At 39.2% G+C, this 13,274-nt stretch overlaps 1 protein-coding gene across 1 annotated transcript in view; it reads left to right on the top strand.

Moving 5' to 3' along the window:
* The window catches only part of babam2 (BRISC and BRCA1 A complex member 2), a 166,581-nt gene that overhangs the window by 142,164 nt on the left and 11,143 nt on the right, over window positions 1-13,274 (top strand). Inside the window, exon 8 of the mRNA XM_079832471.1 lies at window positions 11,407-11,506. Within this exon, the coding sequence (XP_079688597.1) occupies window positions 11,407-11,506 (100 nt within the window). The remainder of the gene's footprint in view (window positions 1-11,406; window positions 11,507-13,274) is intronic.

The following is a 13,274-nucleotide window of genomic DNA, read 5'->3' as shown; positions in this document are numbered from 1 at the left end:
AGTCAAGAGCAGTGAGAAATTTTCTCTTTTTTGTTTGATTAACATTAGCAGGTACATTTGGATGCTGTCACTTTAAAGGGGCTATATGCGTTTTTCTGAAATTTAAACTCGCGACTGACACCTGTGGCCAAAAAACAGAACTGCTCTCATTTTCTGCTCGCTCTCGCAGCGGTGGTGACGTCACATCCGCAGACAGCGCGGGAAAAGACGAACCGCCAGAAAACAGGAAAAATAGGATACAGGCTTATAGGTGCACCCACTGTGAGCGGACAAGGTGTCAGTATACTAATCAGGAGATGTTTGAGTCATAAATGGTAAAATAAAAAGGCTATTGTTACGTTTATTTTGGGGAAAAAGTTGCATATAGCCCCTTTAAGACATACATGCGTTTTCTTTCTCAACTCTTTACAGGGATCACATAAGACATAAACGACTGTGTTTACTTGCAAAGACATGGTCACTTTGAAACATAAGTATGTGTATTTTACCGTTCAAGCCCAGTTAGTCGGCAAAAAGCATGAGCAGCGGCTTCATGTCACGCGTCTCTCAGATGTCTCTCTGATGACAGCACGCACATATAGGGAAATGAGTTGTCTTTTGCTGCGTATTGCGCTTAGACGGTTTAAAATCACTTGTTTTTAAACTGCAATACTTAAAAAGAAAGGATGGCACCTGGGCTGTCCTTAGGGCAGGGCAAATGGTCTTCCAAGAACCGAGTTGTAAACCCTAACGCTCAAAATAATTCATTGTTTTGAGTAGAGCCAACTCAAATTAAACAAATGCGTTCAAACAACTTAACTTTTATGAGTATTTAGAACTTTCTTTTTCTTTTGAGTTCACAAAACTGACATTTTGAGTAATCTGAATTGTTTCGTTGTTTTGAGTTTTATGAACGTGTTTCTTTTAATGTAGACTAAATTAAATTTAACCGAAACTGGGCTGGGATGTTGTATTTCCCAGCATGCTTTGCATGACCCTCAAAAGGGAGAGTAAATGCTAAAATTAAGTGTTATATAATGTTTTGTGTGTGATTAATAGATTAATGTGGAGATTTAGTAGTGTTTAATGTTTTGCTATGCTAGTTTAGAAGAGTTTCTGTTATGTTGTTTTTTTTGGGGGGGTGGACAAGTGGACCATGAGAACAGATACAAGTTTAAATGGTCTATATTGCTGTACTCATTCAGCAAGTGCTATGCTATGCTAATGCTATAAATGCATTGTGTTACCAATAAGCAAGGTAGCATTTATTGAATTAGCAAAGTAAAGCTAGCCAAGTTTCCACTACACAAGTTAATCATTTTAATTTAAATGCACAAATTAGCTTACTCAATTATTTGAAGTTAAGAGCAATTAAAGTGTACGAGTACTGCTTTCTTAAACTTTACATTTCTTAACTTAAAAACAAAATTGATGCAACTGATTTAGGTTTACAATGTGCCTTTTTTTTTTAGATATTATACCATTTTCATACCATTTATTTTACATAGCTTGTTGTATATTTTCAATCTGTTGGCTTCTGTGAATCCCTGTAATATCTGCTCAAGCAAGTCGGAACAGAATATTCCTAGCCAACTTCAGTTCAAGGTTGTAATTCCATAATCTTCCCTAAAAATATCGCCTGCTGCTGAGATTTTTCTTGGATGCCTCAAATAGCTATTAAACAAATATCCCCCTCCATAAGCCTATCCTATTCTGACAGGCAAATTCTCATCTGGGCTGCTCACGGCTGCTGGCGTTATTCCTGCACACAACCTGCAGATGCACATCTCCAAACCTTAGTATTAAACTAAGGACCAACTAGCATGGGCATTTACTAACAACCCTAGCACCATGGCAGCAACATTTGCACGGCACACATCTCTCACATCAGAATCAACCCATATCTCCATGGAGATGCTGCTCTATTGTCATTGTAACACAGCAACAACATTGTGTTGTGACTGAGCCCAATGTAGAATTGACAGCTGAATAGTGCTTGAGTGGCGTCCCTCATCATTTCCTGTTTCCGCAGTTGATAAATAACACGTCTGCGCATTAACATCTTTAAACAGTCCATGAATATACTTCAGGAGCTTGATGGATGTGAATGACATTTCCATGCTTGTAAACCGCCAAAGACTGTTTCAGCGAAAGGTAATCTTTCTGTCAGTCAAGGGCATTGTTGATCTAAACCCAATTGACAGAGTATTCTAGTTGCTATTCTTCATATATTCAAAGAATAGTTGCCGAATGTCTGAATCGTTAATAAGTAACTATATTGTAATCTCCCTTCATATTCTATTAAAAGATTTTCTGCCTTGCTTTTTTTCCAGCTGTTGCTAAAAGGACCCTCCAACCGAAATAAGCATCTAATACGCAAACCTCCAACATAAGAGCCGTTAATGGAGCTTCTCTTTTCGTACGTCATACTTTTCATGAACCGATCATGTCATCTCACCCCTCATTGATCTGGCGAGTTCTAGCTTTCTCTTAGAATCCTGTCTATTTGTGGGGGTTGTTTTTCTCTCTTCCCTTCTGCTGTATAGCAGAGCACTCATCTGATCATGTGTAAAGCAGGGGCAGAAGGTAATGTTCAGATTCCTAAGGGTGTGTTCACATTTGGCATGTTTGGTCCGAACCCTGGTGCGATTGCTCTGTTAGTGTGGTTCATTTGAGTACGTGTCAACGCTGGCATCCGAACCCTGGTGCGCACCAAACAAGTGGATTGAGACTAGGGCTGTACGATTAATCGAAAAATAATCGAAACCGAAATTCAGAACCTCTAACCGACGTATTTTTCCCATGTCGGTTATTTCTGTTTTAGTCACGTGACTCTGCCCCGTCAGTCACATCAAGTGCAGTTTGCAGGCACACAGAGAGATGCAGGTGCAGTTATCTTTGTTTATAGATGCTCAGATTCACTATAGTAACTTACAGTTTATACAAGTCAGTTAATCGCCGTTCTTATAGCCTACGCGCTGCCACACACACACACACACAGACGGTGCGTGCAAGCCCCGAAGCCAGATCGCTTTCACTTTCGTCCTCATAAAGTTTGTTAAGTAAATGCGTTTAAATTCTTGCCAGTTTGAACATTTAAAGCGATTGTGCACTATTCAAAAACAACAATACGGAAAACTTTTCCGTTCAGTGCTCAGCTTTTTTCTGTGACAGAGAGCCGTGTCGCGTCTCTGACAACGCGCGCACGCCCTGAAGGCAGACCTCTTTCACCTGCGTCCTCACAAAGCTTTGTCATTTGTATGTGTTTTAAGTCCTGCCAGTTTGAACATTAAAGCGATTTTAGACCATCAGATGTGTATTATGTTGAACTAATGCCTGATATATTGTGACAAAACGAACACTCAGACAGAAGCACATCACGTGAAGATCGCGCACAGAGAGCAGCGCAGAAACACAGTGTCAACGCTGTCCTGTGATTAAAGTAAAGTCACTAAGGTAGCTTAGAAACGTTATAAGCATAGATTTTAATACCTCTGAAGTACGTACAAACCACAGCTTCATAATGAATAGAGACGTTATGAGTAATTCACACACAATCACTTTCTCATAAATGCATTCAAATAAATGTAAATGTAATAAATGTGCCTACTGTGTTAATTTATCTGTATGTACAACAAACATAAATCTGCCCCATAGACAATAACTGCTGAAAGTGAACCGTTTCCTTCAAGTATTTTAAAATCACAAAGAAATAGTAGACCTTTAATAATAGAAAATATTTACAGTAAAAACCTTATCAGGAACTTACTCTAAAACCTTATGAGGGCAAAAAATGGAAAGCAAAAAAAAAAAAAGCTAAATAATCGTTCATTGATTGTAATATCAATTATTTATAAAATAATTATATTTATAAAAAATATTTTTGTCAAATCGTTACAGCCCTAATTGAGACTGCTTTCAAATGAACTCTGATACGGTTCGACTGAAATATGAACACAACACGGACCAAAGACACGTAAACTAACCAAAAACAGGACATGATGTCACAGGGTGCGACCCTAAAAAGGACAGAAGTCCCAAGCATACCTGTTTTTTCTCGTCATAGTCACGATGTTGAAATCACAGTTCGGTACAAGCTAGAGTTTAGATTCTCTGCCCGGGCCCGAACTTGACCCGCGGGCCGGGTCAGGCCGATATTTCCCACCACTATAACTAAGAAACAAATGTGTACAAAGTTAAACTCACATCTCTGAGACGCCAGTCAAGAGCTTCTCGCGTGAACAGTGCGCTTTGCTTAAATATTTATTTTCGTTTCGAATTGTTTTGTTTAAAAGTAGACATTTCAAGCTTTCTATACACATATTTCTCATGTCTGTGAGGCAAGGAGCCTGCTGAGTTTTGGTTTATTTATGATTCATGTGCAATGCAAATCCAGGCAATTGGCTGATGAAACATCAAACATCAAACATTAAAATTAAGATACAATTTATACAAAATAAATTCACTTTAAAGAAAGGCTTTCTACAAAACAAAACTTAATGAAGAGGTCAAAATCATTTCTTATCTTTGCACTTTTCATAATCAGATTACATTTAAAAAATAACATTATAATATTTAAACATACATATGAAACAAAATACATTGTTTAATGGCTAGAACAAGTATAGTAGGCTACAGTACAGATAAATGTCATGTCTGAGCGGGATTTGAGCAAGCGTTGTTTTACCGGTGAGGGTTCATGAGTGGAGCGCTGGCATAGAGCTGATTATTGAGCTGAGCTTCACACCGCTCCGCTTCACTCATTACAGGCTTGTTCTCGTCAGAATGCCCACGTATTAAAAAATTGTCAGGTTTAAATCAGGCTCGGGCTCATAATTACAGTTAATGTGTCTGGCCGGACTCGGACACAACGTGCACGGGCTCGGGTAGGGTCGCTCTTGATTATTTTAAGATCTAAGCTCTAGTACAGGCATCTCCTTGCAGCAGATCTTCATTTGTGTGTGTGTGATGGAGGGATTCCTGCCACTCTTTTGACTCCTTTACACATTTTATAAGCTCTTCACAAGTTCTCAGCTCCACCATATACCACCATATGTATGCTAGGGGTTGCATGACTACTGATTTCTGCTAGTCGATTTCTTATCAAAACGATTCTCGAGTTACTCGACTACTCGTGGTTCATGCTACTGTAAATTAAAAGACATGAAATAGTTCTTATCAATAAATGTTTATTAATTCATAGCTTAATGCAACAATTACATAAGTAAAAGCCAAATATATAGCTGCACGCGACATTGCAATCCTAACATTCGCGTCATATGTGCAAACTATATGTGCATGGCTTTCCAGAGTGTAGCATTCGGTGGAATGGTGGAACTGGGTTCAAAGAAGTTGATATCCTGAATCCCTCACCTGAAACTGCAGAGGGTGGTCGTATATCCTTCACTATAAAATAGTCATTGATTTTGAAATTAGCTGATGATAAATAAAATACAGCTTATAGTCTATCTGTTGCTTTCATTGACGTGAACTCCGTTAAATGTGCATATAGTGCGGGAATTGAAGATCGGATTTAGGCTATATTTTTGTTGCGTAGAGGTGTAAGGTAAGACAAACTGAATGTTTTTTTGTTTTTTTTTGCTTATTATTACTTTAGATCGTATAGCCCGTTTCGTTTGCGAGCAGTATCAGCCTGCCTCAACTTGTCAAAAATGCCTTTTTACTGTGGTGGTGATAGCTACGGCTAAACGTTTAAACTAACATGGTGATGCTTGAAGTGTTTTATCTATAGATTTTAAGGCAAGACAAATCAAGTGTTGATTTGAGAGGAAGCGTTGGGTTAACTCACTTTCGGCCAGCGGCCGCTTGCTCTTCAGTTTAAAAAACAAAAACTTTAATTTAACAAACAGAAAATGCTCCCAAATTTTTTTTAAATTAACTTAATAAAGAAACTAAACAAAATATAACTACTTTGACATTAAAAACAAAGCTGAACTATTTTAATAGCTGCAACAGTGTGTATAGGGAGGATACTTTTTTCTTCTTTTTTTTTAAACACGGGCTCCAGTCGGATTCACCAATGCTTGTTTGCTTCATGGTGTGCGTCTCACTAACATTTGCCTTTGTTTTTGGATGTTTCAATTGTAGGTGGTTGTGCATAGCTATCGTACTGCTGTATTTTAAAGTATTCTTACAAAGTTGGCAAATTACGATATTTTTGTCATCCTTGATGAATTACGTGGTTAATGTGCGCTCGAGTAGTCGATTTTTTCCGACAGCGCCGACTAATGGTTGAAGTAGTCGATCTCTCGACTACTTGACTAGTCTATGCAAGCCCTAATGTACACACACATACAGCGAATGTATTTAGCCCAGCACACAGCATTGTTTTGGATGTTCAACAAGTTCTCTCACTAAAGAGTTTTAGTTTTAGGTTCGACGTTAATGACAGTGCGAACGCTAATGGTGTGCGCACACCAAAAGCTAAGCGAATATTCGCATTGCGTTACTGTAACACTCATGGACTTTTGTTATGTGTGCATTTAGTTCTGTCATGTTTTGTTCTGTTGATTTGCCCTCATCGTGTGTTCCTGATTAGTTTAGCATCTACACCTGTTTCTGTTGTCCTTGATTGCGTTCTCCCTCATTAGTTCCCTTATATAATCTCCCTGGTCTGTTCTGTGCCTGTCAGATCTCGTCTATGTGTAGTGTGTGTTGCTACTGCCTGTTTGCCTGTCCTGTAGAGCAGTGCTTCTCAAACCGGACCCCCAACCATTGCACATTTTGGATGTCTCCCTCATTAGTAACACCCGATTCAATCTTGCGGTCTCTACTAATGAGCTGATGAGTTGAATCAGGTTTGTCAGATGAGGGAGACATTCAAAATGTGCAATGCAAACCCCAGGACAGGTCTGAGAAGCACTGCTGTAAAGAACTTTAGTGTTATTAAAATTGTTGAAACTTTATTCATCTTCGTCATCGTCTGTTTGCCAGACACCACCTGTGACAGTTACTCGCTCTATTACTCACGGGAGTGCTTGTTTGTCGCGTCACTCGTGCAATTAAAAACATAGCGAGATGAGGAGTGTCTTCACGCACATCATCATCATCATCATCATCATCAACATCAAACATCAACAATATTTTTTCCGTCATCAATTATGTTGGAAATACACTATATTGCCAAAAAGTTTTGGGACATCTGCCTTTACATGCACATGAACTTTAATGACATCCCATTCTTAATCCGTAGGGTTTAATATGGAGTTGGCCCACCCTTTGCTGCTCTAACAGCTTCAATTCTTCTGGGAAGGCTTTCCACAAGGTTTAGGAGTGTGTTTATGGGAATTTTTGACCATTCTTCTAGAAGCGCATTTGTGAGGTCAGGCACTGATGTTGGACGAGAAGGCCAGGCTAGCAGTCTCCGCTCTAATTCATCCCAAAGATGTTCTATTGGGTTGAGGTCAGGACTCTGTGCACACCAAACTTCCTCATCCATGTCTTTACGGACCGACGCTCTGTGCACTGGTTTCCACAAAGTTTAGGAGTGTGTTTATGGGAATTTTTGACAAAGCGCCATGCAAATTTCCCACTCAAGTTGAAATGTTTTAACTTAAGCAGAAGACGCGATTGAGGCGAATATCGCAAATTCATGGTAAACACGTCGCCCGATTCGCGTCAGTCCCATCGCCCATTGCAAATTCACGTCTATTCGCATCTTTGCATTACCTTTGTATGTACTCTACTCGCTTAAATAATTATATTTGCTTGTGGTGTGCACACATCATAAGTGAACCAGAACTAAATGTATTATTTTCTTTCTATTATTTTCTAGAGAACCGAACAAGTGTGAACACACCTTAACAACGTGTCAACGGTCGCGTCCGGTGTAGATATAGATGCATTGCAAACCAGCAAAGAAGTCCAATTCTGGGGAGGACAATTTTATTTCTAGAATGCACTCTGAAGGCCGTGACATAAATAAAAGTCTACATAAAAGAACATGCGACAACGAAAGCTGACTGTGTCACCTCGCGTCGGCTGCATCTGGGGCAAAAAGCTGCGCTTGAACACACTAGGCTACGTTCACATTGCAAGCCTTAGTGCTCAGTTCCGATTTTCTGCTCACATATGATTTTGTTTTTTGTATATCTGTTCACATTGTTGTTTGAAGTATGGCCAATGTCAGACTTAAGTGTGAACAGATCATGTTCCTACATTAAAGTAAGTGATTACACTTTTATTTATAGAGTGATCTTCTGCGAAAGCTAGCTAATTTATGTGCAGGCAATATAAAAAAACGAATTTGTATTATTTAAATTTTATTTAATTAATCCAATTAATTATGTTGACCGTTAGGGTCAGAGCAGGGATGGACAACTCGGTTCTTGGAAGGCCAGAGTCCTGAGCCCTGCCCTAAGGACAGCCCTGGTGCCATCCTTTCTTTTTAAGTACTGAGTTTTTAAACACTTATGATACAAGCTCTTATGCTTTGCTTGTAGAGCTGTCACTGTAATACTTATGAGTTATGACATGACTTCCACTGACTACCTTTCGAAACTGTCTTGATAACTTCGGGTATGCCAAATCTGACTCCCATGAGCACAGAATTGTGATGAATGTTACGCTAGAGAGACATAAAAGTTCCAATATGACTGTTCAGACTGCGGTCGCATTGCAAAACATCTGACCTGTATGGCATTTTGTACCGCATATGGAAGTGGCACGGAAAATATCAGATTCCATGTGGTTTGTGCTGTTCACACTGTCATGACAAAAACAGATCTGAGTAACATATGAGCAAAAAAATTGGATTTGGCCCACATTTGCCTGCAGTATGAACGTAGCCAAAGACTACAGGCAACTGTCAACTAGCACATGCGTTCTGCATCTGCGTGTAGGGAAATAACAGCAGGTTTCAAAAGTCTATATTTCAAAAAGGGAAATCGAAACTAGGATTATAGATATGCAAGCTGTAAACAAAGTAGCGCTTGCTTACCATTTTGAATATCAATCATTCTAATCACTTTGTTTATTCCAGGCAGCTCATGTTGTTATGAAAATATTGTGCATTGAATGCTCAGGTAAGATTAGAACAGCCTTCTGTCTGTGGCATCATCTCTTTTGCTTTTTTCTTGTGCAATGACTCATTCGCTAAGCTGAACAGCCAATCAGAGTTCTGTCTCTTACGGACAGTGCCAACGCCGATGCAACATGGTCAATCGGCCAAAAAGGCTTGGAGTGTCAGGTCCTTAAGGGGGTGTTTACACGTCACTGTTTTCAACTAAAAACGGGTCATTTACATGACAACAGCGTTTTGGACGGCCTGAAAATGCAAACTTTCGAAAACGTGTTTCAAAGTGCAAAGATCCGTTATCGTCTTATGCGATTTCGGCTGCATCTGAAATGGCATGTTTCCCTTCGATATCGTATAGCATGTGACTAAAGAAGTATGTCTGAATTCACAGTACTCATAAAAGAGTAGGCAAAAAGTACCCGGATGACCTGCTACTGCCATCGAGATTTTAAAGTGTGCATATGATGGACACTTTACCTTCCCATGAGGCCACAGGAGGGGATTTATGAATGGCAGTGAAGTGATGTAACTGACCCCAGACCCCTAGCCTGACAAGCCAGACCCACATCAAGATGTTGGGTCTGGGAACTCACCATTGGCAGGGCTCAATCCGAGGGGCGGGATAAACGGTTGTCTTTCAAATTCCTTCTGCACGCAATAGGATAGCGCTACAACCAACCAGAGCGAAGAAGAAGATGAAGCGGAGCTAGTTGATAGATTAAACTTTCGCCGTATCCTGTCGGCAAAACTCCGAACACATCTTCCTGTCTTAAAAGAATGACTGACTTCAGTGCCGTTCTTTGTTCTTTTCTCAAAGAAAAGCTTAACTCCAAGTCTTCCAGAGTCGAGGCCAAAGACGATTCGACAGACCGTTGTTCGTCAGCTGCTTTGTTTACGAGTAGCACGCGGAACCGCCGCAACTCTGCCGTCATTATGTTAATCCCGCCCACCGACTCTATTCACGATGTGATTGGCCTGACTAGAGTTTGGTTTTTCCAGCTCGCATGCCAACGGAGAGTTGCTAGACGACGCTGGCTGCAAATTACATTAAAGTAACTGTAAAATACACTAAAATACCCCTAAAATAATAGGTGGATGGATTATCTCGGCAAAGGAGAAGTGCTCACTAACACAGAATTAGACAGATTTGTGAACCATATTTGAGAGAAATAGGCCTTTTGGGTACTTAGAAAAGTCTTATCTCTTTGAGTTGGGGGCAAAAACAAAAGTGTTGCGTTTATAATTTTGTTCAGTGCAGAATGTACTTTTTTAGCGGTTGTTAAGGAATTACTTATTCAAAATAAGTACTAACTCTAGAGAGTATGCAATTTTGGACGCAGCCTCAATCTATAGGTGCGTTTGAGTACTTGATAACAAAGTGGCATTGCCAGCTACTGGCCTGGCAGCATAATACAGCAGTTTTAGTCCTTTTCGTGAATCTGTGAGATCGCCATTGTCATCTGTATGCAGAATTTTTCAAAAACGCAAAGGAAAAACCACTGTTGTTGTGTAAACATACCCTAAGTTGTTTTACATAAAAACATTTTCCAAATGACTGAATGTAAATCCTTTTGCAATGATAGTGTGATTTATTCCAAGTTTTAAATGGGAAATCACAGCTGTGTTAAAATGATTTGTGCAGTTCCATGCTAATTATTTCAATCACAATGACTTGAACGAATTTTAAAAGTTAAAATGTAAAATCTGATTAAATTGATTGAATTTCTGTTTCTTGTATATCATTCATGCACATGCCTTTTGAAGTAAAATGCTTGCAATTAGTTTTATATACAAATAAACATTACCTACAGTAAAACTGCAATCAAAAAAGCTTTTGATTTTAATGGCCGACTTAATCTAACTAGTAAAGAAAGAAAAAAAGCAGCAAGCAAATTCCCAGCATATACATGGAAACTCCAAGACTGTTGGAAAAGCGTGCCAGATGGCACCTCTTCAGAAAATGCACAGTGTGCAGAGCTGTAATCTTCTTCAAAGGACTACTTTTAAGTAGCTAAAGTATAGGAGCATTTTCATTTATTTAACATTTTTTGGCCACAGTAATTCCCATATTTCCATTTGTTGTTTTTTAGTTTTGATGACTGTAATGTTATTATAAAAAGTGAATGTGTAGTGTGTCAAAATTCTGAAATGGTTTGCAAATGCTGTTCCATGTTCTGCACACTAAAGAAGTATCCAGAATAAACGCAGAGGAGTGTTTAGGGAGTGATGCTGGAAGATCAGCAGCTTTACGGTTTTGCAGAAGGCTGACCTTCAGAAACACTCCATGTTAGCAAAAACCGATTGTGCTGAATGAGATAAGTGTCATGGTTTTTCCTATCAACAAGGGTGAATTAAAACGTTTTATATTCTTTTATCTCTTCTTCTCTCAGTGCACTTGGAGGGTCTTCGGCATTACATATCCCAGCATTCCCCGGTGGAGGCTGCCTCATTGACTACGTGCCTCAAGTGTGCCAATTACTCACAAACAAGGTAAAGAACAATCCTTAATGTTCCTGTCATTTAATTACTGACCCCGCAGAATCAGTGAAGTGTGCTGTTTGCTGCCAAGTTTGTATGAATTGCATGCATGTGTTTATGTACATCTCTGGTCAGTTTAGACAAGGCTGTATGACAAGTGGAAATAAGATGGAGAAAATGTGACTGTCACTGGCCTGAGGAGTCACTGACATTGCTTTCCCCTGACATCTCTCCTTCAGTTCAGCCCCACTCCTCATATCCACACAGACAGAATGAATAATCAACCCTTCATGCCCCTCCAGTGGCCACCAGCTCCTCAGGACACTCACCTGAGCTTGGGTCATGTGTTAGTCTACTCGAGAATGACAATAGTGACAACATTAGTGACCCCAGTTTAAGTTAATGTTAAACAAATCAGATTCATATAGATTAGTGGTTTATGTGTTTTTCACATGCATAATATCTGCTTTAGTGATTTAAGTCTAGCACACCAACTCAAATTTTGTGTTGTAATATAGTGTTAGGAATAGTTCACTCAAAAACTTTCCGAAAAAATTATATAATTTACTCACCCTCAAATATGTGAGCCTGGACCACAAACCAGTCATAAGTCTCACGGGTATATTTGTGGCAAAAGCCAACAATACATTGTAATAGTTAAAATGATCGATTTTTCTTTTATGCCAAAAATCATTAAGATATTAAGTAAAGATCATGTTCCATGAAGATATTTTGTAAATGTCCTACCATAAATATATGTAAAAAGTATCATTATTAGTAATATGCATTGCTAAGGACTTCATTTGGACAACTTTTAAGGCGATTTTCTCAATATTTAGATTTTTTTGCACCCTCAGATAGTTGTATCTCAGCCAAATATTGTCCTATCCTAACAAAACCATACATCAGTGGAAATATTATTTATTTAGCTTGGAAGGTCATGAGGGTATGGAAGCTTGTTTCCACCACAGAAAAGAAATAATAATAATTGTGACTTTTTATCTCAGAATTCTGACTTTTTCTTGTAATTGCGAGTCAGATTTTCTAGAAAAAAGTCAGAATTGCAAAATTTAAACTCACAATTGCAAGAATAAAAGTCGCAATTATTTTTGCTCTACCAACAAAAGAGGAGGTTCACCCAAAAATTCCTGTAAATTGGAAAAAGTAAGTCTGATGAAGGCATTGACAATGGCCGAACATCACGTTTTTTAATCAATAAATCAATTTGCGATATATTTCTCCTCCCCATAGCGTGAAACACTCACTGTGGCTGGATGCGCTTAAATCTGCCGCATAAGTAAGGTTTTCTGTCACGTATCACACATGCGCACTTCAATAAGAACGCAGGATAAGGTATACATGCTGGGAGAAATCAGGGTAATGGGCAAAAATCTCGCCTGGATGCCATCCGAACTTGGCCCCGCCCACAAAATTTGAGGTTGGGGATTTCGGTCTGGACTTGATCCGTTGTGGAGCAACTATGCTGGAACCAGAGCTGTTCAGACCAATCAAATTGTCAGGGCGGGCTTTATACGATGATGGACAGATGATCATCAGTAACGTCATCATCCACGTCACCAAAGAGCGCTTGGGTTGAATTTGTTCACTAAACGGAGAACTTGTTGGTATATGCATTCACCTTTACTATTTCTCTCAGAAATGACGATGGTGTTGATAAGTACTCCGTGTATCCTTAAATTCTTTTTACAACACCAGCAAAGATCGTTTACACTCGTCTTCTTCTTCTTCTACTTCTTCCAGCGTGTGCAGTTGAGTTCTG

The sequence above is a fragment of the Gobio gobio genome (assembly GCF_949357685.1).
Source record: "Gobio gobio genome assembly, chromosome: 13".
Taxonomy (NCBI): Eukaryota; Metazoa; Chordata; class Actinopteri; order Cypriniformes; family Gobionidae; genus Gobio; species Gobio gobio.
This window is presented reverse-complemented; position numbering and strand designations above follow the sequence as displayed.